The sequence below is a fragment of the Chiloscyllium punctatum genome, chromosome 11 (genome assembly GCF_047496795.1).
Source record: "Chiloscyllium punctatum isolate Juve2018m chromosome 11, sChiPun1.3, whole genome shotgun sequence".
Taxonomy (NCBI): domain Eukaryota; kingdom Metazoa; phylum Chordata; class Chondrichthyes; order Orectolobiformes; family Hemiscylliidae; genus Chiloscyllium; species Chiloscyllium punctatum.
The window spans coordinates 1,585,599-1,613,035 of NC_092749.1; the positions used below are offsets into that span (position 1 = coordinate 1,585,599).

Sequence of the window (27,437 nt, forward strand, 5' to 3'; positions counted from 1 at the left end):
GGTGAGTTCAGTGGTGCAGGAGCATGCTGAGACAATGGGTCGGCCAGGGTGGTCAGGCTTGTGGATCTTGGGAAGGAGGTAGAACCGGGCAGTGCGGGGTTCCCAGACTATGAGGTTGGAAGCTGTGGGAGGGAGATCTCCTGAGGTGATGAGGTTCTGTATGGTCTGGGAGATGATGGTTTGGTGTTGGGGGTGGGGTCATGGTCGAGGGGGTGGTAGGAAGAGGTGTCCTTGAGTTGGCGTTTGGCTTCAGCGGTGTAGAGGTCAGTGCGCCAGACTACCACTGTGCCCTCTTCATCTGCTGGCTTGATGGTGAGGTTGGGATTGGAGCAGAGGGATTGGAGGGCTGCGCGTTGTGAGGGTGAGAGGTTGGAGTGGGGGAGGGGGGACGACAGGTTGAGGCGGTTAATGTCCCGGCGGCAGTTGGAAATGAAGAGGTCGAGGGCAGGTAATAGGCCAGCGCGGGGTGTCCAGGTGGATGCAGTGTGTTGGAGGTGGGCGAAGGGGTCCTCGGAAGGTGGGCAGGAGTCCTGATTGTGAAAGTAAGCTCGGAGGTGGAGGCGATGGAAGAATTGTTCGATGTCACGTCGTGTATTAAATTCATTGATGCGTGGATGGAGGGGGATGAAGGTGAGTCCTTTGCTGAGGACTGATTGTTCATCCTCAGTGAGGGGAAGGTCTGGAGGGATGGTGAAAACTCGGCAGGGCCGGGAGCTGGGATCTGGTGAGGGTGTAGAGCTGGGAGTGGGGCGGAACCTGTAACTGGAGAAGTTAATTTATGATCTCAGCAAAAATACACCCCAGTGAGGAGGAAAGATTCTAAGAGAAGGTAAACTGAACATGGGCTAACTAAGGAAATTAAGGATAGTATTAAGTTGAAAAAAACAGTGTGTAAGGAGACAGAAGTCAGCGATGGTCCCAAAGATTGGGATAACTTCAAAATCCAGCAAAGGATGCCAAAACAAATAATAAGGAGAGAAAAAAAACTACCAGGTAAACCTGTGAACAATACAAAAACTGACAATCAGAGTTCTTGAAAAGTATCAAAAGGAAGCAAGAGATCAAAGTGAACATAGACCTCTTAAAAAATTAGGTTACAGTCCGCCTGTATCCCAACCTTGGGTCAGACTGGTTCTATTTCCAAAGTAGGAATTCGGAAAGTAGGAATATACGGATTATTAAAAATGTTGACAGCCTACAGATCGCATACTCTTTGAACAAAATAGAATATATCTGCAAATATAGTTCTGCAATGCAGATTATTTTTTGTAAAACCTTAAGTTATCTCGGGAATGTGACTTGAAAGAAGTTCTGGGATTTACATATTAATGCATGGAAACCTGCAACCTATTCTAAAAGATGAAAGCAATCTAGGTTTTTTCAACTTATCGCAACAGTGTAAGACACTCTGATCTTTTGCTGTAAATTCTGTGCCCTATGATCCTCCTCCACCTGATGAAGGAGTAGTGCTCTGAAAGCTTGTACTTCCAAATAAACCTGTTGGACTATAACTTGGTGTTGTGTGATTTTTAACCACAAGGAATGGGTGTAACTTTCCTGCTTTCCCAGGAGCCACTGTTCTCTGCGACACACTCCCACTGGCAGAGGCAACAATCCTCCCAGCTGGTCATGTATCTTCTTATTATTTTGTGGAATATGGGTGTTTCTGGCTATGACTGGCCAGCATTTGTTGTCCATCTCTAACTATCCCTGAACTGAGTAGTTTACTCAGCTACTTCAGAGGCAGTTCAAAGACAACCATATTGCTGGGGGACTTGAGTCACCTATTGGTCAGACAAGGCAAAATAGCAGATTTCTTTCATTAATAGTGAACCAGATGGGGTATAACAATAATCAAAGGTAGTTCTAAGATCAGCATTACAGAAACTAGCTCTGAATTCCAGACCTTTTATTAACCAAATTTAAATCTCATCGTCTACCATTCTGGGATTGTTCCCAAAGCATTACCTTGGGTCTCTGGATGAAATCAGTGACGACACAAGTGCAAATGTGGAGAATGGAATTCAACTAACCTCAGCCAGATCGTCACACTGTGCAAAGAGTTCATTTAGCAAGAGGACTAACTGCTGTGGTGAAAGGCCCATGGAAAGGTTGGTAAAACCTTTGATATCTGCGAAAATAATACTGGAAAACAAACAGATCATGAGTTACAGTACACACACACACACACACACACACACACACACACACACACACAGACACACAGACACACACACACACACAGACACACACACACACACACAGACACACACACAGACACACACACAGACACACACACACACACACACACACAGACACACACAGACACAGACACAGACACAGACACACACACACACAGACACACACACAGACACAGACACAGACACACACACACACAGACAGACACACACACACAGACACACACACACACACAGACACACACACACAGACACAGACACACACACACGCACACGCACACGCACACACACAGACACACACACACACAGACACACAGACACACACACACACACAGAGACACACACACACACAGACACACAGACACACACACAGACACACAGACACACACAGACACACACAGACACACACATACACACACATACACACACATACATACACACACACACACAGACACACAGACACACACACACACAGACACACACACACACACAGGTACACATGTACACACAAACACGCGAACACACACATTTGCATACACAAGTACACAAAACAAGTACACACACACGTACATACACACATACATCAAGTACACACACACACGTATGCACACACATGTACACACACGTGCTCACACACATACCCACATACATACATACATACACACACGCGCAAGTCCTCAGACACTTACACACTAGTCCTTGATTCTGTGTGATCCAAATGGCACCAGTCAGTCAATAAATGACCCCATGACTGTTTCCTCAAATTCACTAGGTTTTTCATTTTATTCAGAGGAATAGAAAGGCAACTTATTAATTAAATGGAAATAAACTTCAGATTGGTGCAGAGGGATCTGGGTAACCTCGTGATGAATTGGAGGCAAATGGGTATGCGGGTAATGAGGAGTGCAAACTAAATGTATACATTATATATGTATTTATGTATTAGGACTTGGGAGTTGGGAGGTCATGTTGCGGCTGTACAGGCCACTGTTGAGATTTTGCATGCAGTTCTGGTCTCCTTCCTATCAGAAAGATTTGAAACTTGAAAGAGTTCAGAAAAGATTTACAAGGATGTTGCCAGGGTTGGAGGATTTGAGCTACAGGGAGAGGCTGAACAGGCTGGGGCTGTTTTCCCTGGAGCGTCGGAGGCTGAGGGGTGACCTTATACAGGTTTATAAAATCAAGAGGGGCATGGATAGGGTAAATAGGCAAAGTTTTTTTCCCCGGGGTTGGGGAGTCCAGAACTAGAGGGCATAAGTTTAGGGTGAGAGGGGAAAGATATAAAAGAGACCTAAGGGACAAACTTTTTCACACAGAGGGTGGTACGTGTATGGAATGAGCTGCCAGAGGATGTGGTGGTGGCTGGTACAATTGCAACATTTAAAAGGCATTTGGATGGGTATATGAATAGGAAGGGTTTGGAGGGATATGGGCTGGGTGCTGGCAGGTGGGACTAGATTGGGTTGGGATATCTGGTCGGCATGGACGGGTTGGACCAAAGGGTCTGTTTCCATGCTGTACATCTCTATGAATCTATGACTATACTATTCTATAAATAGAGCATAAAAGTAGGGAAGTGTCTCTGCAACTGTAAAATGCATTAGTGAGACTGCACTAGGAGTACTGCGCACTCTTAATTGAGGAGGATGTAGTTGTAATGGAGGGAGTTCAGAGGAGGTTCACTAGACTGATCCCAGAAATGACAGATTTTCTGAAGAGAGATATAGCAATTTAGGTTATGCCCTCTGGAGTTTAGAAGAATGAGAGCAGATCTAATGAAGTATACAAGAGTAGACGTAGAAAGAATGTTACCTCATGTACGGCAATCTAGAACAAGAGGTTATATTTTAGGATGAGTTTAGTTTGATTTGGTTGTTAAGCAATTTAAAACAGTGATGAGGAGAAATGATTTCTCTCAAAGGGAGAGGTGCTATCATAGCCTGCAGTGGATACTGGAACATTAGGTAAATTTAAGGAAGAGATAGAGAGATTTTGAATTATTAACGAGTGGAGGTTATGGAGAATGCGTAGGCAAGTTGATTTGAGGCTGAGAGGAGATGAATTATGATTGTATTGAATAGTGGCGCAGACTTGAGGGGCTGAATAGCCTACTCCAGCTCCTAGTTCTATGTTCTTATGTTAGAAAGGAAAAACAACATTATTGTGGGATAAGATCTGCACCCTGCCTATCCTCAGCACGGCTACACAACACAGAAACCAAGCCTGTCCAAACCATACAAGAAACACCCAGAATGCCTCAGCACTAATCAAACAAGCTGATAAGGGAAACCAGACATGACCATAGTCACTCGCAGACCAGGGAATACACTTCCCAAGACAAACTGGCAATAAACTTCCTGAACCCGATAAACACAGCTCTCCCAAAGCCTTAAGGGCAGTCTCGTACTCCAGTGATACCAAAGCCACACAAAGCTCAGGTCAGACGGAGAGACACCAAAATACCTCGCTCACAGGAGAGAAACAATGGAAACATCTTACTGCCAAGAAAAGGGACCTTCTCACTTCCCCTCGAAGGGAGCTGAAATTTCCTGATCCCATTAAGAACGGTTTGATGCTGCCGGATGTCTCATTGTATCTACATTTAGGATATTCTTCTGATAACTGCATTGTGATTATCACCATGGTAACTGGGTTACTTGACCATAGTATTTTCACTATTTTTAATTAGCTTCATTGTACTGTATTCCTATAAAATCTGGTTTCTCAGCTCAGGGAGGAGAATCCTTGACCTACCCGTACACACTGTCACTTCTGTGTCAGCCTAGTCAATTTCTCTTCCAGTGATATCATTTACAATAAACAGCTTGTCAATTTTACCCAATCTGGCTTGTGTGATCTCTGTTCAATTAGGCTCAATTCTCCAACATTTGTGGACACCTCTCCAGATGTTATCTCAGATGTGATCCAGATATTGCCCCTATTTGATGAACAAATAAAATCAGGTATCCTATATCACCATTACCACTCATTTTATCTTTTACTCTAGGCACCTCACCATTCTGTTCCATTCGATCCTTCCCCTTTTGTCAACAATATTAAAATCACCATTTTCCAGTTCCCCTCAGTTCATGCCAGTCACAAAACATCTACTTTAATTAGGTGCTGGTGTTGGACTGGAATGGACAAGGTCTGAAGTCACATGACACCAGGTTCTAGCCCAACAGATTTATTTGAAACCACAACCTTTCAGAGCGCTGCTCCTTCATCAGGTGAAGTAAAGAAAAGTATTCAGACACAGGATTTATAGGCAGAGAGATAAAAAAAATCATACAATGGTGTGAGTGGAGTGTTGAATAGTAAGTCTCTGCAGGTGACCAAAATGTTAGACAGTGTGAGTAAAGTGTCACTAGTTGCATAGGAATTGAAGAGATTACCTATAATCCAATTAATTGAGGCAGACAGATAATTAGAAAACATTTTTAAAAATGTGATACTGGAGACAAACTAACTGACAGGAATAACATGATAGGTATAAGAGTCACATTCTGAGGGTCTATTAAAGAAACAAATTCAAACTAATTAGGGTAGAGAGGCCACAACAAGTTATCAAGGTGATGGTGTTAAAACAGGACAGTAATGACAGTACAGAACCGTGTGGTGGGGTTTCATGTAGCATGATATAAACTCAAGATCAATGTTGAAGCTTTCTGCAGGGGGATGGGTAGAGACAGGGTTTAGAACAGAGTGGTGCTGGAAAAGCACAGCAGGTCAGGCAGCATCCGAGGAGCAGGAAAATCAACATTTCGGGCAAAAGCCCTTCATCAGGAATAGAGGCAGGCAGCCTCCAGGGTGGAGAGATAAATGAGAGGGGGATGGGGGTGGGGAGAAAGTAGCATAAGAGGGCGATGGAGGTGATAGGTCAGAGGGGAGGGTGGAGAGGATCGGTGGGAAGGGAGATAGGAAGGTAGGACAGGTCATGAGGACAGTGCTAAGCTGGAAGGTTAGAGCTGGGGAAAGGTGGGGGGAGGGGAAATGAGGAAACTGTTGAAATGGGTCGAGTCATACAGTCATAGAGCTCTCCAGCATAGAAAATGTCCCTTCAGCCCATTGAGTCTGTGCCTATCCAGGACAACCATCTAAATATTCTAATTGACTTTAACCTTGTTTCTCCACAAATGCTACCAGACCATTTATATTTCAGACCTACAACGTCATGTATTTTGTTTCCATTTGAGTAGCTTTAATAACTCTTTTACCCATTTAAATACTTGTAGAAACATGGACTATTTACCATCTTTAAAGCTAGCTTTGTCTCACACTCAATTTTCACCCCTTTTGTCTTATTTTGTTAGTTTTAAAAATGTTTCCTGTTTTAATCTTCACCAATTTTATAATGAGAAAACCTTATTCGTCATATCATATTGACTCACTCTGCACTCCCTCAAAGGATTTCACCAGCTTTTCCTTCCCCTTATGTGTTTAATTCTGAGCCTGAAGTTTTTCTGCACTTGCCCTTCAGCGTAGGTATCATTTTTCTCATCCTCCCAATATACATCACCTTGTATTTCTAGGTGTGTTCCCTGGGATGAAATCTTGTATTTGCTTGCTCAGAGACATCATGATTTCAAATGTTACGAACAGCACCATCAAGTGGCAATGTTTCAGAATGTCGAGTGTAGCAAACTACAAATTCCAGAAAAGTAGATTCCTTGCACAACGTAGATAGTTTACTATTCTAGTATGGAATTACCTATTATTGAGTCACATAAAATGACATTTCTGTGCTTTTGATTCCATGTATTAAGGAGACTTTCAAACCACAATTAGTGTTGGTTTTAAAAATAACATCATGTATTTAAGACCTTCATTGCTCCCCCACCTTCTTCCTGTCTGCCCCACACAAAGTACAAAGAACAGGCCCTGCAGCCTACTAACCCTGCACTGAGACATGATGTCTTTCCAAACTAAAATCTTTATGCCCCTACACAGTCTGTATCATCCTATTCCCTGTCTTTCAAGTATCTGTCAACATGTCTCTTAAACATTGAGATTGTATCCACCTCCACCTCCTCCTCTTGCAGTGCATTCCTGGTACTTCCCACCCTCTGTAAAAAAGCCTTGCCTGTCTCAGCTCATTTAAACATTTTTTACTTAAACTTATGACCCCTTGTAATTGACATTTCAACCCTGGGGGAAAAAAAACTCCAACAATCCATTCTATCTATGTCTCTCATAATTTTGTAAAATTCTATCAGGTTGCCCCCAGCCTCCATTGTTCAAATGAAAACATACCAAGATTTTTGTTCTATGTACTAATCTCTCATCATATCTAATACCCTCCACACCAGACAATATCCTGGTAATCTGTTTCTGTACCCTCTCCAAAGCCTCCACATAAGACCATAAGACATAGGAGTGGAAGTAAGGCCATTTGGTCCATCGAGTCCACTCCGCCATTTAATCATGACTGATGGGTGTTTCAATTCCATTTATCTGCACTCTCCCCGTAGCCCTTAATTCCTTGCGAGATCAAGAATTTATCAATCTCGACCTTGAAGACACCCAACGTCTCGGCCTCCACGCACTCCGTGACAATGAATTCCATAGCCCCACCACTCTCTGGCTGAAGAAATGTCTCCTCATTTCCATTCTGAATTGACCCCCTCTAATTCTAAGGTGATGTCCACAGGTCCTAGTCTTCCCACCTAACGGAAACAACTTCCCAGTATCCACCCTTTCTAAGCCATGCATTATCTTGTAAGTTTCTATTTGATCTCCCCTCAACCTTCTAAACTCTAATGAATACAATCCCAGGATCCTCAGCCGACCATCATATATTAGGCCTTCTGGTGATATGGGACAAGAACTGTGCACAATATTCCAAATGTGGCCGAACTAAAGTTCTGTACAGCTGCAACATGACTTGCTTGTTTTTACACTCTAGGCCCTGAATGATGAATGTAAGCATGTCATACGCCTTCTTCACCACCTTGTCCACTTGTCGCCACTTCAGAGAATTGTGGATCTTTACAATTAGATCTCTCTGCATGTTGATGCTATTGAAGTTTCTGCCATTTACTGTACACTTCCCTCCCAAAATATATCACCTTGCATTTGACTGGATTAAACTCCATCTGCCATTTCTCTACCCAAGTCTCCAACCTATCTATATGCTTTGGTAATCCTTTTCAGTACCGACAGGTCCTCCCAAACTTTGCGTAATCCATAAATGTATTAATCAGAACCCCTACATTCACCTCCAAATGGTATATATATAGTACAGACAACAAGGGTCCCATCACCTATCCCTGTGGAACACGACTGGTCATGGATCTCCAGTAAGAAAAATGCCATCCACCGCTACTCTTTTTCTTCTCTGACCAAGCCAGTTCTGTATCCATCTTACCAGCTCACAAGGCAATCCCAGGTGACTTCACATTTTGTATCAACCTACCATGGGGATACCTTGTCAAAACTGAAAATGTGTTGTTGGAAAAGCGCAACAGGTCAGGCAGCGTCCAAGGAACAGGAGAATCAACGTTTCGGGCATGAGCCCTTCTGCTCCTTGGATGCTGCCTGACCTGCTGCGCTTTTCCAGCAACACATTTTCAGCTCTGATCTCCAGCATCTGCAGTCCTCACTTTCTCCTCAAAGTCCATGTAAACATAATTCCTTGCCCTGCCCTCATCAACCATCTTTGTCACTTGCTCAAAAAACCCAAGCAGGTTTGTGAAGCACCACTTCCCTTACACAAAGCCATGCTGCTTGTTGCTAGTAAGTCCATATTTTTCCAAATTTGAATAAAACCTGTCCCTAAGAATCTTCTCCAATAATTTCTCTACCATTGACATAAGGCTCACCAGCCTGTAATTTCCCAAACTATCACTAATTGCTTTTCTAAGGGAACAAGGTTGATTATTCTCCAGGCCTCTAAGAGCTCTCTTCTGTCTAAAGATGATTCAAAGATTTCATAGAAAGCCCCAGCAGATTTCCTTACTCACCTCCCTCAGTATTCTGGGATAGATCCTATCAGCTCCTAGGAATTTGTCTACCTTAATTCTTTTCAAAACAACCAACACCTTTTTTTATATATCAACATGCCATAGAATATCAACATACCCCTCTTGAGACTCACCATTCACCCATGTCTTTCAACTTTGTGAATACCAATGCAATGTATCCACTAAGGACCTCACTCACATCCTCTTGCTCCAAGCATAAGTTACCTGCTTTGTTAGTAAGTGGACCTATCTTTTCCCCTAGTTACTTCTTATACCTGAATAAGAAGCCCTAGGATTTTCCTTAATCCTGTATACCAATGTTATTTCCTGGCGCCTTTCAGCCCTCCTAAATCATGTTTGAGTTCTTTCCTGCTTTCCTTATACTCCTTGAGGGCTCTATGTCTTTACTTTCCTAAACCTTACTTATGCCTCTGTTTCTTTCTGACTAACCTCAAAATTTCTCTTGTTATCAAAGGTTCCCAAATGTTGCCATCCTTATCCTCCATTTTCATAGGAACATGCAGGTCCTGAACTTTAATTAATTGGTCTTTAAAAGATTCCCACATACGAGATGTGAATTTACCCTCAAACAGCCACCCCATCGACATTTCTCAGTTTCTGCCTAAAATTGTCATAGTTGGACTTCTCCCAATATAATATGTTCACCCAAGGATTATTCATATCCTTGTCCATAAATAACTTAAAATTTAGGGGTTTATGGTCACTGTTCCCAAAATGGTCTCCCACTAAAACTTCAATCACCTGGCTGGGTTCATTGCCTATTTGAACTGTTTACATAGTTCTTCAAGAAACCCTGCTGGATGCACCTAACAAAGCTCCCCCCATCCAAACCCCTGGCTCCAAGGGAGTCCCAGTTAATATATGGGAAGTTAAATTCACCCACCACAACCATTATCAATTTCCATCTGCACCCCTCCCCACACATTCTTCTGACAGCTGTCTGCTTCATCTGTCCTATTAGCACACATCTATTCCCAACCATGCTACAAAAGCTAATTTCTACCCCCATCCTAATGCCCTTCACTCCAAATCCTACTAACACCCTTCAACACCCCAACATCATATTATGCTCACTTGTACTGTCTCTCCTGTAATTACCATTCTGGCATCCTCTGTGCTATGAAGCCCATCTTCCCCACACCCTCTCCTAACCTCAACACAAACTCTAATTTACATCTTTATGCTCCCTGCCCACATCCTCATCCTAGCAATGCCTGTCTGCCCTCCCTATCTATCATCTACTACCACCTATCTATTCACACTCCCCCACCCTCCCATCCCCACTCCATATTACTGCCACCATCTGTCCTACCAACATGAACATACCTTCCCATTTCACTGCCTTCTTACTAATGGATGTTTGGCCCCATGTATCATTTGGATCCACACTGGAGTAATACTTTAGGAAAGATGGAAGGGTCCATGAGAATCCACAGAGAAGATATATCGGAATGGCTCCTGAGATGGGAGATTTCAGCTATTTGGATAGGTTGGAAAAAAATAGGCTTGTTCCCCTTTGATAAGCGAGGGGTGAAAGGTCATTGTGGGTATGGGAGAATGTAGAATAATCAGATTCGCCATAATCCTGTTAAATGGTAAAGCTCAATGGGTTGACAGGCCTACTCCTGCTCCTAATCTGTATGCTCATGGGTGGAGTAAAGGAGATTGAGAGGAGATTTAATATAACTGCGCAAGATTATAACAGGTTCAGATCAGGTAAACAAAGTGAAGCTATTCCCATTCTCTGATGGTACAATTGATGGGACTCCTTCTGCACCTGAATGACTCCTCCCAATGTACATGGTCCAACATTTCAGTCAGTGTCCAGCTTGATTTCAGTGCTCACCTAGAGGTACTCACCTTACATTCTGATATTGATGAACATAGATTTTGTGGAATGCCCCTTGCTTTTCTTCTACATCAGACATATCATTAATGATCTCCAACATCATGAAACGTGGTAACACCGAGAGAACCAGCCTCTCCTGTTCAAAAATGAAACAAGTGCAAATTATCTTTAGGTGAGAATCAGATAGAGATATGGGAACTCACTTTTCCTTTCTTCCACACACAAAGCAGGATGGCTGAAGTCTCACACAAACTGACACACCTCCAAGATTTGAGCAGACAATGACCAGGAGCTGAACAGCAGAAGATGATGTTTACAGCAATTGAAAAAGCAGTCAAGGCTGACAACAAAAGATCTAAAAGAGAGACATCATCCTTTATTGAGCACATTTAAAAACAAAATAGTTGCCAGGGAGCCAGGAGAGTATGTGTGCTTCCCCAACTTATTCCATAACATTTTCTCAATCTTCTTTGCCCCTGTCCTCCTCCCTCACTCTCAATAGTGCTCCACCTCTTCGTGGGTCTTATCCTGCACTCTCTGTTAGCTCATAATTGCACCCTACAATTCTCTTCTCATCACCCACCCTTCCCCTCGACAGCACATTTTGCAGGTCAAGCAGTAAACATTAATGATGTTTTTTTGAAGAGAGGGACTGTCTGTGGTTGAGTGATAAGTGACAGCTACTGACCTAATCATGGGACTGGGCACCGCAGCCCAGGCCTCTTAGTTGCAGAGTCTGCACTCGATGCATGGAATACATTCCATTTCCAGAAACCAGTCAAAAGGACCTCCTGATCCTTGACTGGTTTGAAATCAAATATTAAATGCGAATAAAATTACACTTTTATAGAAAGCAGTGTGCACCATTAGAACTAGCATTCATGTTGCACTTTAGGGTGATAAAAAAATTCCAAACATTTCAAAAGAGTTTTGAATTCAAGCCACCCGAGGTCTTTCCTATCTTTCCTGAAAACCTTGTCTCCAAACATATTTAATACCCTGTCCTCCCCTTTCTTGAGCCAGGATGTATGCTATTGGGGATCAAAAGCTTATCAAAAATGTAGATGTAAAGAGGATCTTGAAGGAGGACAGAGAGAGTTAGAAGAGAGATACAGTAGGTCAGGAGAACGAGGAAACTCCAGAGCTTGGAGGTCAAGCAGCGTGATTAGCATGAGTACCAATGGTAGAGCCTTGGTGTGAGCATGTGGAAGTACCTGGAGAGAGGGGAGCAGTGTTCTGAGGGAACTTTGGGCTATTGCAGATCACAGAGCTGGGGTGGAGGGGGGAGAACAGTGATGGATAAATTAAAACAAGATATTTTAGAAGGAGGCAATAATGGAAAGAATATGGAATTAGAAGCTCAAACAAGGTTATATAGGATTCAAATTAATGCATAAAAGTTAATGCATGCAAATGAGTATCAAATTAGAAGTATACAGTAAATGTATGTTTGCTTGAAGAAATGGTGCAGGAGGAAGGCCATCAGATTCTTAGGAGCTTGAGATCAGTTCTGAGAGAGAAGGGACCTATGCAGATCTGATTCTTGATGGGGAAATTTGCTAGTCCTGTTTGAGAGTGTTCAATCAAACTTGAAAGAGATATGATAACCAGAAGAAAATACAAAAGTGGGATAACAAGGGGCAAAGAATTTTGGGAAATTCAGCACAAGATGGTAAGTAATAAAATTAGAATTATATTGAATGTATATAAATGTATGGATTGTGGTAAATTAAGATTTCTGAGTTAGAGACATAGGCTGTCACATGATAGTATGGTGTTCTGATGGTAACAGTGATCTAGCTCAAAGAAGGGCAAGTCATTCACGGGATATGGCCATCACTGGTTTGGCCAGCACTTATTCATACATCCCTACAGTCTCATCAAGTCCACACTGACCCTCTGAACAGTATTCCAACCCCACCCTGTGCCTGTATTTCCCATTGCTAATCCACCTAGCCTGCACATCCCTGGGCACTATGGATAATTTAGATTGGCCAATCCACCTAACCTACCTAACCTACCTATCACCAACCCAAAGAAACCCAAACATATAAATAGAAAGCAGGAAACACCAGCAGTGCTTCGTCTAGAGACTCACTGAAGATGTTACCTAGCTGGTGACGAAATGTCTGAAAATGAACCTTCCAGCTCAGTGAACAAACCTACATCCAGAACCTCAACCTGAGCTACAAATCTTCTCAAAATCCTTTAAATACCACCTTGTCTTCTGCTTAAGCATTTTACAGATTCTAGGACTCAATATTAAACAACTTCAGAGCATGACCTCTGCCCAACAATTGATTACAGCCGGCCTCCCTCACCCCTCCCTCCCCAACACCCCCCACCCCCCTATTTTGGTCAGATCGAATTTGTCGACTTGGCTTTCAGTACAGCGGATCCATTTTATCCTTTTTACGTCTATCATTTACACTATTTTGAATCTCTATTCCTCCTTTAACCATTAGCATTGACTTTCATTTTTACTCTGAGGACCCACCCCATTCTGTTCGATTTGTTTCCCCCCCCCCCTCCCCCCCCAGTCTACAGCATCAAAATCACCATTTTCCAGCTTTCTTCAGTCCTGAAGAAGTGTCATGTCAACTCAAAACATTTACTTCCAAGTCATATAGTCATAGACATCTCCAGCATAGAAAATGTTCCTATGGCCCATTGAATTTGTACCAATCAAGAACAACCATCCAAACATTCTATCTGACTTTAACTTTGTTTCTCTCTGGATGCTGCCAGACCTGCTGAGTTTCTCCAACATTCTCTGTTTTTACCTCTAAGATTAATCCCATGCCACATAATGAGGCCAGAAATAGGAAGACAGTACAGTTAAATACGTAGCTAAAGAGGGATTCAGGTATCTGTGGCTCAGTGGTTAACACTGCTGCCTCACAGCACCATGGAACCGGGTTTGATTCCAGCCTCGGGTGACTGTCTGTGTGGAGTTTGCACATTCTCCCCGTGTCTGCGTGGGTTTCCTCCCCCAGTCCAAAGATGTGCAGGTTAGGTGAATTGGCCATACTAAATTGCCTGTAGAGTTAGGTGCGTTAGTTAGGGGGAATGGGTCTGGGTGGGTTACTCTTCAGAGGCTTGGTGTGGACTAGTTGGGCCGAAGGGCCTGTTTCCACACTGTGGGAAATCTAATCATTGGGATCTGTTCCAGGTCGGGTGGGACCCATACAAGAAGGACAGATTGCACTTAAACTGGAAGGACACCAATATCTTTGCATGAAAATTCACTCATGCCACTTGAGACGGTTGAAACTAGTATGGCAGGGGCATGGGAACCAGGGCAGCAGGTCAGCATGTGAGGAGAAGGTAGAGAGGTTAATAGGATGAAAAAGCAGAGCCCGTTTAATGTACAAGGCAAGGTTATAAATAGTATTTTGAATAAGACAAGAGAGAGAGATAACAAAAAGATGCTGAAGGATAGGATAGAACGTACAGGCAAAATAAGAGGTCTTTATACAAATGCACAGAGTGTAAGGAACAAATTACATGAGCTGCAGACACAAATTCAAATTGGAAACTATGCTACTGTATCCATGACAGAAAGAGGGCTACAGGCTGGTCAGAACTGGGAACTAAACATGTCAGGTGATAAGGATCAAAGGAGGGATAGAGGAAACAGCAGATGGGGTGGAGTGGTATTGCTGATTAGAAACAAGACCATTTCTATGGTGAGGGAGGATGTAATGAGGGGAGTAGGCCAAGTGAGGACCTTATATGTGGAACTGAGGAACCATAAAGGAATTGAAACCACAATACATGTCAAAGGGAAACCACCTGATCGCAGCTCAGAAGTGCTTCATTAAATTTATAAAAGCTGAAATTAGGCAACAATGTAGCAAAAGCAAAATAGGTGAATTTTAATCTTAACATTGACTGGAATAGATTAACAAGTGCCTGCCAGAAGGTTGTGAATTTCTGGAATATGTCCAAGATAGTTTTCTCCAGTAATATGTCTTGGATGTGACAAGGGGACAAGGAATATTGGACCTAGTAATGAGCAATGAGCCTAATGTAATCAGTGACCTAGTTGTTCGTAAGCATTTATCAAATAGTGATCATAACATTATCAAATTTATAAGAGATAAGCAAAGATTGGATATTAGAATTTTAAGTTTAAGTCAGGTAGACTTTAATGGAATGAGGCAGAGATTATCCACAGTAAACTGGGAATCTCTGCTATAGGTAAAGCAATCGAGGAATAATGGAAGGTGATCAAAGAAACATTTAATGCTATTTAGAAGCAATTCATATCCATGTGAAGGAAAAGCTCCAGCTAATCCAAAAAATAGCAATGGACATCTAAGTGGTACAGGACAGCATAAACTTAAATAACAGGGGTATATAAAATGCAAAGAACAGTCCACACAATGGGACAATATGGCTATATAAAAGGAAGGTGGCTGGCTAACGGTACAATTGGCCCACTGAAGGCTGAGAGTGGGGATATTGTCAATGACCACAGGGAAATGACTAACACGCTGAACGATTACTTTGCTGCAGCATTCACAGCAGTAAAGGAGGACAGTTTTCCCAAAGTCCCAAAGAAATTAACAGAGGATCATGGATAGAGTCTAAATAAAATTAGCTAAAGTAAATCAGCAGTAATGGGGAAATTAATGGAACTAAAGAGTGACAAATCTCTAGAATTGACTGTTTCCATCCACTGGTGTTAAAGGAGGTGGGAGAGGACACTGTTGATGCCCTTAGCATAATCTTTCATAGCTCCCTACATTCGGGAGTTGTACCTCTGGATTGGAAATTTCCTCATGACACTTTGCTCTTTAAGGAGGGTGACAGAGGGAAACCAAGGAATTATATGTCAATTAGCTTAACATCTGTGATGGAGAAATTATTGTGGTCTACAATCAAGGATAGGGTAACTGATCACCTCAAAAAATTCAGTTAATGAAGGGAGGGTCAGCATGGATTCATGAAGGGTAAGTCATGCCTGACAAAACTCATCGAGGTTTTTGAAGAGTTGACAAAAGTGGTGGACAGATGTAAGTCAATGGATGTTGTTTATATGAACTTGCAGCAACATTTTGATAAATTCCCACCCAAGAGAATGTTAGCTAAGGTGGAAGCCCATAGAAATGAGGACAAATTACTGATATGGATAGGAAACAGAGAATTTGATTAATGGGTAAGTACTAAATTGACAGGATATGAAGGTAGGGATCTGTTTTGGGGCCTTAATTGCTCACAATACTCATTAATAAAACAAAATTGGCCAGAATTGCGGACAGTGTTGGTGACAGCATAAAATTACAGCAGGATATCGATAGATTAAATGAATAGGCAAAGTTGTGGCAGATGGATTTTCTTATTTATAAGTGCAAGGCTATCCATTTCAGACCAAAAAATTGATAGAAGTGGGTAGTATTTATATGGCATAAAGTTAAATACAGCGGATATCCAACAAGATTTGGGGGTCTCTTTAAAATGCCAAGGACAGGTGCAGAAATTAGAAGGTTAATGGAATGCTGGTCTTCATATCTAAAGGGCTGGAGTACAGGGATATAGACATAATGCTGCAGTTACACAAAACCCAAGTTAGGCCCCACTAAGAGAACTGTGAACAGATCTAGGCACCATATCTGAGGAAGGGTAGATGAGCCCTGGAGGGAGTTCAACACAGGTTTACAAGGGTTGTACCTGGACTTCAGGGGTTATATTATGAGGAGAGATTGAACAAATTAGGCCTTTCTTCTCTGAAGATGGAAAAGGTTAAGGAATGATCTAATCAAGGTGTTCTGGATATTAATGGTGAAACTCAGGATAGATAAAGATAAACTATTTCCCCAGGTTGAAGATTTTAGAACTATGGACATAGTCTAAGGTTTAGAGCCAGGCCATTCAGGAGAGATATTCGGATGCACTTCTAAATGCGAAGAGTCATGGACATTTGGCACTTTCTTCCTCAAAGAGTGGTCAATGTTAATGCAATTGTCAAACTTAAATTTGAGATAGACAACTGTTTATTAAACAAGGGCATCAAGGGATAAGGACAGGAGTCAGGCACCTTGAGAGTTAAACCACAGATCAGCCATGATCTTATTGAGTGGTGAAGCAGGTTTCAGGGGCTAAATGGCCTACTGCTGTTTCTATGTTTCCATTTGAGTGGCTTTAATAACTCTTTTTTCCCATTTAAATACTTGTAGGAACATGGACTATTTATGATCTTTAAAGCTAGCTTTCTCTCATACTCATCTTTTGTCCTTTTTTGTCTTATTTTGCTAGTTCTAAAATTGTTTCTTTTTTTAATCTACCACTAACCTTCCCAATTTTATAATGAGAAAACCTTATTCATCACCTGGACTCACTCTGCACTCCCTCAAAGGATTTCTTTCACCAGCTTTTCCTTCCCCTTATGTGTTTAATTCTGAGCCTGAAGTTTTTCTGCACTTGCCCTTCAGCGTAGGTATCATTTTTCTCATCCTCCCAATATACATCACCTTGTATTTCTAGGTGTGTTCCCTGGGATGAAATCTTGTATTTGCTTGCTTACAGACATCATAATTTCAAATGTTACTAAATCAAAAATCACACAGCACCAGATTATAGTCCAACAGGTTTGTTGGACTATAACCTGGTTTTGTGTGATTTTTGACTTTGTACACCCCAGTCCAACACCGGCATCTCCAAATCAAATGTGACTAACAGCACCACCAAGTGGCAATGTTTCAGAATGTCGAGTGTGGCAAACTACAAATTCCAGAAAAGTAGATTCTATGTACAAGTTAGATAGTTTACTATTTGAGTATGGAATTACCTATTATTGAGTCACATAAAATGACATTTGTGTGCTTTTGATTCCATGTATTAAGGAGACTTTCAAACCACAATTAGTGTTGGCTTTAATGGTACACAGAATGGTTTTCTTTACCAATAGATTGAGGAACCAATGGGAAAAACAGGCCACCCTTGACTGGATGTTGTGTAATGAGTAAGAAATGATTGACAATCTAGTTGATAAGGCCCCTTTCGGGGTCAGGCCGCTCAGCCTATCAGTACACACCGACTCTCTGAAGAGCATCTTATCCAGACCCGCCCTAGAACCCTGCATTTCCCTGGGCTAATCCACCTAGTCTGCACATCCCTGGACACTATGGCAATGTCCCATGGCCAATCCACCTAACCTGCACATCTTTAGATTGTGGGAGGAAACCAGAGCACCTGGAGAAAACTTATGCAGAGACAGGGAGAATGTGCAAGTTGCACACAGACAGTCACCTGAGGTTGGAATCAAACCTGGGTCCCTCATGCTGTGAGGCAGCAGTGTGAGACACTGAGCCACTGTGCCACCCCATTCATTCCTAACTAGTATGAAAAGTGAATTAGCTGAATCCCAGACTAGGATCCTCAGTCTAAATCGAGTAAATTACAATGATCTGAGGTGCGAGTTGGTTATGACAAATTCAGGGGGTGGGTGTTGCTAAAAAGGATGATGGTGGTAAGGTAATGGCAAACATTCAAAGAGTGCATGGTTGAACTACAACAATTGTGTGTTCCTGTCGGGTAAATAAAAACAAAACAGGAAAGGTGGCCAAAGCAAAACCTACAGGGAAACCGGAGTTAGTACTGGAAGGAAGTGAAAGCATTGCAGCCAAATTTGTAGAAAACACAAAAATAGATGGAAAGGCAAACTGTGAGAGGAATACAAAGAGTTTACAGAGAGATATCAATCAGTTACATCAGTGAACAAAAAATTGTCAATGGAGTATAATGTGGGAAAATGCAAAGCTGCTCATTTTAGGTGGGAGAGCAAAAGATCAGAATATTATTCAAAAGGAGAAAAACTGCAGGAAACAGCAACACAAAGGGGCTTGGGCATATTTATGTATGAAACACAGAAAGCGAGCACACATGGACAACAAGTTATCAGGAAGGCTAATGGACAGTTGGTACTTATTTCAAGACAGTTTGAGTATAAAAGTAGGGAATGCTTATTGCAACTGGTGAGACCACATCTGGAGCACCAAGAACATTTTTGGTTCCATTATTTAAGGAAAGATATCATCTTATTGGAGGTAGATCACAGAAGGTTCACTAGGATGATCCCTGGTATGGAGGGATTGTCTTACGAAAAATGCTAAAGAGTTTTGAGAAGATTTATACCTCAGGTTGAGATTCTGGATGTAGGCTTGCTCACTGAGCTGGAAGGTTCATTTCCAGACGTTTCATCACCATGCTAGGTAACATCTTCAGTGGGCCTCAGGCGAAGCAATGCTGAAAATTTCTGCTTCCTATTTATATGTTTCAATGAGCCACCACACTATGCAGCACAGAGGAACTACACAGACCAGAGGAAAATCACCTATACAGTGTATTCAAAAAGAATGGGTACCCAATGAACACAGTCCACAGATTTCTCAGCAACAAACCCAAACAAGCTGACAAAACACATCCAGAAACCCTAACCACTCTTCCCTACATCAAAGACATCTCAGAAATGACTGCCAGACTACTCTGACCCCTTGGCATCATGGTAGCCCACAAACCACCAACACACTAAAACAGCAGCTAATGAACTTGAAAGACCCTATACAGACAACAAGCAAAACTAATGTCATTTACAAAATACCATGCAAGAACTGTAACAAACACTACATTGGACAAACAGGCAGAAAACTAACCACCAGGATACATGAACATCAACTATCCACAAAACGACATGACCCACTCTCCCTAGTATCCTTACACACAGATGAGGAAGGACACCACTTTGACTGGGACAACACATCCATCCTAGGACAAGCCAAACAGAGACACGCACAAGAATTCCTAGAGGCATAGTATTCCAACCGAAATTCTATCAATGAACACATCGAGTTAGATCCTCATCTACCACCCCCTGAGAAAAAGAACAGGAAGCGACTTCACCACAGGAACTAACATCACCAAAGGAAATGACATCACCAACCCAAAGAAACCAAACATATTAATAGAAAGCAGGGATTTTCAGCAGTACTTCACCTGAGACCCACTAGTATGGTGATGAAACGTCTGGAAATGAACCTTCCAGCTCAGCAAGCAAATAAACATCCAAAACCTCAAAGTGAGCTACAAATCTTCTCAAAACACGCTGTACAAAGAACTTACAGTCAGAATACAATGTGGCAAATTATGGGAATGTACATTTTGGTAGGAAGAATAGAGACTTTGACTTTTTCTAAATGAGGAAAGGAATCGGAAAACTGAAGTGCAATGGGATTTACGAGTTCTACCTTAGGATTCCCTTAAGGTTAAGGTTAAGATGCAGGTTCAATTATTAATTAGGAAGGCAAATGCAATGTTTACATTAATTTCATGAAGTCTAGAAAATAAGAGCAAGGATGTAAAGCTAGGCTTATAAGGCTCTGGTCAGACCACATTTGGAATATGGTGAGCAGTTTTGGGTCCTGTACCTAAGGAAGGATATGCTGGCGTTGGTGAGGGTTCAGAGGATGTTTACAAGAATGATCTTGGGGATAATGAGCTTGTCATATGAGGAGTGGTTGAGAACTCTGGGTCTGTACTCAATGGAGTTTAGAAGGATGAGGGGGAAATCTCATCAAAAGTTACAGGATAGTGACGGACCTGGATAGAGTGGATGTGGAGTGGATGTTTCTACTAGTAGGAGACACTAAGACTTGGAGGCACAGCCTCAGAGTGAAGGGATGATCCTTTGGCACTGAGATGAGAAGGAATTTCTTCAGCGAGAGGGTGGTGATTCTGTAGAACTCAATGCACAGAGAGCTGTGGAGGCCAAGTCATTGAGGGTTTTTAAGACAGATAGATACATTCCTGATTAGTGAGTGGATCGAGGATTTCAGGGAGAGGGCAGGAGAATGGGGGTTGGGAAATATGTCAACCATGATTGAACGGCAGAGCAGATTACAGGCATAATTGTGCTCCTGTATCTTGTGCTCTGTGGCAGTCAGGGCATCAACTGTTAGAGTGAAAGGGTACAAAAATGTGGAAGGAATGTTGGATCAGCCATGATTGTATTGAATGGTGGAGCAGGCTTGAGGGGCTGAATGGCCTACTTCTTCTATTCCTATTGCTTATGGTCTTATCCAAGGAAGAGGCATTCAAGTTGGCCAGAAAAACATTAATGAACATGAGGAATGGGAGCAGTTTTGAATTCAGCAAAGTAGGACAAAGGATTGAACATAGAACATAGAACATTACAGTGCAGTACAGGCCCTTCAGCCGACCTGTGGAACCAATCTGAAGCCCATCTATCCTACACTATTCCATTCTCATCCATAGGCCTATACAATGACCATTTAAATGCCCTTAAAGTTGGTGAGTCTACGACTGTTGCAGGCAGTACTTTCCACACCACTACTATTCTCTGAGAAAAGAAACTCCCTCTGACATCTGTCCTATATCTATCACCCCTCAATTTAAAGCTAAGTCCCCTTATACTAGCTGTCACCATCTGAGGGAAAAGGCTCTCCCTGTCCACCTTATCTAATCCTCTGATTGTCTTATATGTCTCAATTAAGTCACCTCTCAACCCTCTTCTATCAATGAAGCAGAAAACTCAAAAAGGGATCATGCTGTAAGGTTGAGTGAAATCGGGGTTGATAGGAAGGGTGAGGGCAGTAACAAATTAAAAATACTATATACGAGTGCACGAAGCATTAGAAATAAGATGGATGAGCTTGAGGCTCTTTTGGAAATTGGCAGATACGATATTGTGGGGATAATGGAGACGTGGCTTCAAGTGGACAGGGCCTGGGAAATGAATATTCAAGGCTACACGTGCTATCGTAAGGACAGACTGATGGGCAGAGGGGGTGGGGTGGCCATGTTGGTAAGGGATGATATTCAGTCCCTTGCGCGGGGGGACCTAGAATCAGGGGATGTGGAGTCAGTATGGATAGAGCTGAGAAATTCAAAGGGTAAAAAGACCCTCTTGGGAGTTATCTACAGGCCCCCAAACAGTAGTCTGGATGTCGGATGTAAGTTGAATCAGGAGCTGAAATTGGCCTGTCGCAAAGATATTACTACAGTTGTTATGGGGGATTTCAACATACAAGTAGACTGGGAGAATCAGGTTGGTATTGGACCTCAAGAAAGAGACTTTGTGGAGTGCCTCCGAGATGGATTCTTAGAACAACTGGTGCTGGAGCCGACCAGGGAGAAGGCAATTCTGGATCTGGTGTTGTGCAACAAACCAGAATTGATCAGGGACCTCGAAGTGAAAGAGCCATTGGGAAATCGTGACCATAATACAATAAGCTTCAATCTGCAATTTGAAAGGGAGAGGGTACAATCGGAAGTGACAATATTTCTGTTGAATAAAGGGAACTATGGAGCTATGTGGGGAGGAGCTGGCCAAAGTTCAAAGGTACAATACCTTAGCAGGGATGACAGTGGAGGAACAATGGCGGATATTTCTGTGTATAATGCAGAAGATACAGGATCAGTTCATTCCAAAAAGGAAGAAAGATCCTAGGAGGAGGCATGGGTGGCCGTGGCTGATGAGGGAAGTTAAGAAACATATAAAGTCAAAAGAGAAAAAGTATAACATAGCAAAGATAAGTGGGAAAACAGAGGACGGGGAAGCTTTTAAAGAACAACAGAGGATTACTAAGAAGGAAATATGCAGAGAAAAAATGAGGTAAGTAGGTAAACTGGCCAAAAATATAAAGGAGGATAGTAAAAGCTTTTTTAGGTATGTGAAAGGCAAAAAAATGGTTAAGAGTAAAATTGGGCCCTTGAAGACAGAAACAGGGGAATATATTACGGGGAACAAAGAAATGGCAGAAGAGTTGAATTGGTACTTCAGATCTGTGTTCACTGGGGAAGACATAAGCAATCTCCCTGAGGTAACAGTAGCTGAAGGACCTGAACTGAAGGGAATTTATATTTGCCAGGAATTGGTGTTGGAGAGACTGTTAGGTCTGAAGGTTGATAAGTCCCCGGGGCCTTATGGTCTACATCCCAGGGTACTGAAGGAGGTGGCTCGAGAAATTGTGGATGCGTTGGTGATTTTTTTCCAGAGTTCGATAGATTCGGGATCAGTTCCTGCGGATTGGAGGGTGGCTAATGTTGTACCACTTTTTAAGAAAGGAGCAAGAGATAAAGCAGGAAATTATAGACCAGCTAGTCTGACCTCAGTGGTGGGAAAGATGCTGGAGTCTATTATAAAGGATGAAATTACGACACATCTGGATAGCAGTAACAGGATAGATCAGAGTCAGCATGGATTTAGGAAGGGGAAATCATGCTTGACTAATCTTCTGGAATTTTTTGAGGATGTAACTCTGAAGATGGACAAGGGAGATCCAGTGGATGTAGTGTACCTGGACTTTCAGAAAGCCTTTGATAAAGTCCCACATAGGAGGTTAGTGAGTAAAATTAGGGCGCATGGTATTGGGGGCAAAGTACTAACTTGGATTGAAAATTGGTTTGCTGACAGGAAACAAAGGGTAGTGATAAACGGCTCCATTTCGGAATGGCAGGCAGTGACCAGTGGGGTACCGCAGGGATCAGTGCTGGGACCGCAGCTTTTTACAATATATATTAATGATATAGAAGATGGTATTCATAGTAACATTAGCAAATTTGCTGATGATACAAAGCTGGGTGGCAGGGTGAAATTTGAGGAGGATTTTAGGCGATTACAGGGTGACCTGGACAGGTTAGGTGAGTGGACAGATGCATGGCAGATGCAGTTTAATGTGGATAAATGTATGGTTATCCACTTTGGTGGCAAGGACAGGAAGGCAGATTACTACCTCAATGGAATCAATTTAGGTAAAGGGGCAGTACAGAGAGATCTGGGTGTTCTTGTACACCAGTCAATGAAGGTAAGCATGCAGGTACAGCAGGTTGTGAAGATGACTAATAGCATGCTGACCTTTGTAACAAGAGGGATTGAGTATAGAAGCAAAGAGGTTCTTATGCAGCTGTACAGGGCCCTGGTGAGATCGCACCTGGAATATTGTGTGCAGTTCTAGTCTCCAAATTTGAGGAAAGACATTCTGGCTATTGAGGGAGTACAGCGTAGGTTGACAAGGTCAATTCCTGGAATGGCGGGACTATCTTATGTTGAAAGATTGGAGCGACTGGGCTTGTATACCCTTGAGTTTACTAGACTGAGAGGGGATCTGATTGAGACATATAAGATTATTAAAGGATTGGACACTCTGGAGGCAGGAAACATGTTTCCGCTGATGGGTGAGTCCCGAACCAGAGGACACAGCTTAAAAATACGGGGTACACCATTTAGGACAGAGATGAGGAGAAACTTCTTCACCCAGAGAGTGGTGGCTGTGTGGAATGCTCTGCCCCAGAAGGCAGTGGAGGCCCAGTCTCTGGATTTGTTTAAGAAAGAGTTGGATAGAGCTCTCAAGGATAGTGGAATCAAGGGTTATGGAGATAAGGCAAGAACAGGATACTGATTAAGGATGATCAGCCATGATCATATTGAATGGTGGTGCAGGCTCGAAGGGCAGAATGGCCTATTCCTGCACCTATTGTCTATTGTCTATTGTCTATTGTCTATAACAAAAACAGCCTCAAGTCCCTCAGCCTTTCCTCATAAGACCTTCCTTCCATACCAGGTGACTTCCTAGTAAATCTCCTCTGAACCCTCGCTAAAGCTTCCACATCCTTCTTATAATAAGCAGATCTGTACGCAATCCTCCAAATGTGGCCGCACCAGAGTTTTTTACAGCAGCAGTATGATCTCATGGTTCCGAAACTCAATCCCTCTATCAATAAAAGCTAACACATTGTATGCTTTTTTTAACAACCCAATAACCTGGGTGTCAATTTTCAAGGATCTATGTACCTGGACACCGAGATCTCTGTTTATCTGCACTTCCAAGGACATTACCATTAGCCCAATACTCTGCATTCCTGTTACTCCTTCCAAAGTGAATCACTTCACACATTTTTGCACTAAACTCCATTTGCCACCTCTTAGCCCAGCTCTGCAGCTTACCCATGACCCTCTGTAATCTGTAACGTCCTTCAGCACTATCCACAACTCCACCGACTTTAGTGTCATTCACAAATTTACTAACCCATCCTTCTATGCCCTCATCCAGGTCATTTATAAAAATGACACACAGCAGTGGACCCAAAACAGATCCTTGTGGTACCCCACTAGTAACTGAACTCCAGGATGAATATTTCCCATCAACCATCACCCTCTGTCTTTTTTCAGTTAGCCAATTTCTGATCCAAACCACTAAATCACCCTCAATCCCATGTCTCCATATTTTGTGCAATAGTCTACCATGGGGAACCTTATCAAATGCCTGACTAAAATATGCTTGATTAGGAGAAAGTGAGGACTGCAAATTCTGGAGTTCAGAGTTGAAGAGTGTGGTGCTGAAAAAGCACAGCCAGTCAGGCAGCATCTGAGGAGCAGGAGAGTCGACGTTTTGGGCATAAGCCCTTCATCAGGAATGAAGCTGATTTTCCTGTGCCTTGGACGCTGCCTGATTGGCTATGCTTTTCCAGCACCACACTCTTCGATAAAGAACTGATTAAGAAAGGGAAAATAGATTTTGGGAGTATGCTTGCAGGTATCATAAAGCCTAACCATAAAATTTTCTATTGCTCAGCGAAGGGAAAAAGCATAGTGAAGACAGGTGTAAGTCCCTTAGTTCGAGACAGGGGAATTCATAATGGAGAACAAGGGAATGGGTAAGCAAATAAATACATACTGTGTACACAAAGAAGGACACAATTAACATCTCAGAAATGTTGGAGAAGACAAGGTTTAGTGATAGCACAGACCTGAAGAAAATCAGTATTTGTAGGGAAATGTTGTTGGGGAAATTGATGAGATTAAAGGCTAATAAACCCCCAGGGCCTGATAATCTACATTCCACATGTACTTCAGAAAGTGTCCCTCAAAATTGTGGATGCATTGATGGTTACCTTTAAAGATTCTATTAACTCTGGAAGACTTCCTATAGTTTGGAGAGTGGCTAATATAACCCAATATTTCAGAACTTAAGAAGGGAAGTGGAGGGAAAACCAGGATTTATTGAGCAGCGAATCTGACATTGTGCATGGGAAAATACTGGAGTTCATTAAAAAAGATGTAATAGCTGAGCATTTGGAAAATAATGACAGGATTGAACAGAATCAGTCTGAATTCATGATAAATCTATTGGTTTGATAAATCTATTGGATGTCAAGGATGTAACCAGTGAAGCTGATGAGGGGGGATCTCTGGCTGAGGCTTATTTGGCCTTTCACAAGATTTACAACAAAGTCTTGTGGAGATTGCCGGAGGGATCAATGCTTGGATTCTAGCTATTCCCAATATATATCAGTGATTTGAATGAGGAAACTAAATGTAATGTCTCCAAATTTGCAGATGTCGCAGAGCCAGATGAGAGGGTGAGCTGTGAGGAAGGTACAGGGATGCTGCAGTGTGAGTTGGACAGGCCGAGTGAGTGGGCATATGCATGGCAGGGACAGGATAATGTGGATAACTGTAAAGTTACCCACTTTGGGACAAAAACAGGAAGGCAGATTATTATCCGGATAGTTCTCAATTGAGACAGGGGAATGTGCAACGAGAGCTGAGTGTCCTTGCACACCAATCACCGAAGGTAAGCATGTAGGTGCAGGAGATATTTAAGAGGTAAATGGTATGTTGGCCTTAACAGCATGAGGATTTGAGTACAAGTGCAGGGATATCCTGCTGCAATTATGCAGGGCATTGATGAAGAGACACTGGCATATTATGAGCAGTTTCAGTCTCCTTGGATGTTCTTGTCAAACAGGGAGTGCAGCAAAGATTTACCAGACTGATTCTTGGGAAGATAGGATTGGTGTATGAGGAAAGATTAAGTCTGTTCAGATAGTATTCACTGCAGTTTTGGGAATGAGAGTGGTTTCATGGAAACCTATAACATTCTAACAGGGTAGATGCAGGAAGAATGTTACTGATGACAGGGAAGTCCAAAACCAGGAGGTCACAGACTAAGGATATGAGATAATCATCTAATGCTACAGAGTGGGTCATTTAGGATTGAGGTGAGGAGAAATGTGTTCACCCAGAGAATGGTAAGCCTGCAGCAGTTTCTGCCACAGAAAGCAATCAAGGCCATAATATCAAGGAGTTGGGTATAGTAATTTGACCTAAAGGGATCAAAAGATTTCCTGTGTTTCTATATTTGACAAACCCATCTTGTTCTTCAGGCCAACACAGGCTAAAAGGGGTCATGAAATAGCTTTAGCGAGCAGAATTAAGGAGAATCCCAAAGCACTTTATTCTTAGATAAGAAGCAAGCAGGTAACTAGAGAAAGGATTGGTCCACTAAAGGATAATGAAGGAAGGCTGTGTGTCGAACCTGAGAGAATGGGTGAGATTCTGAATGATTACTTTGCATCAGTGTTCACTGAGGAGAGGAATATGAT

The 27,437-nt window shown here is 42.4% G+C and overlaps 1 protein-coding gene across 1 annotated transcript in view; it reads right to left on the reverse strand.

Moving 5' to 3' along the window:
- The window catches only part of LOC140482632 (adenylate cyclase type 8-like), a 160,220-nt gene that overhangs the window by 99,497 nt on the left and 33,286 nt on the right, over positions 1 to 27,437 (reverse strand). Inside the window, exons 3-4 of the mRNA XM_072580140.1 lie at positions 11,042 to 11,166; positions 2,034 to 2,145 (exon numbers count right to left, since the gene is read on the reverse strand). Of these exons, the coding sequence (XP_072436241.1) occupies positions 2,034 to 2,145; positions 11,042 to 11,166 (237 nt within the window). The remainder of the gene's footprint in view (positions 1 to 2,033; positions 2,146 to 11,041; positions 11,167 to 27,437) is intronic.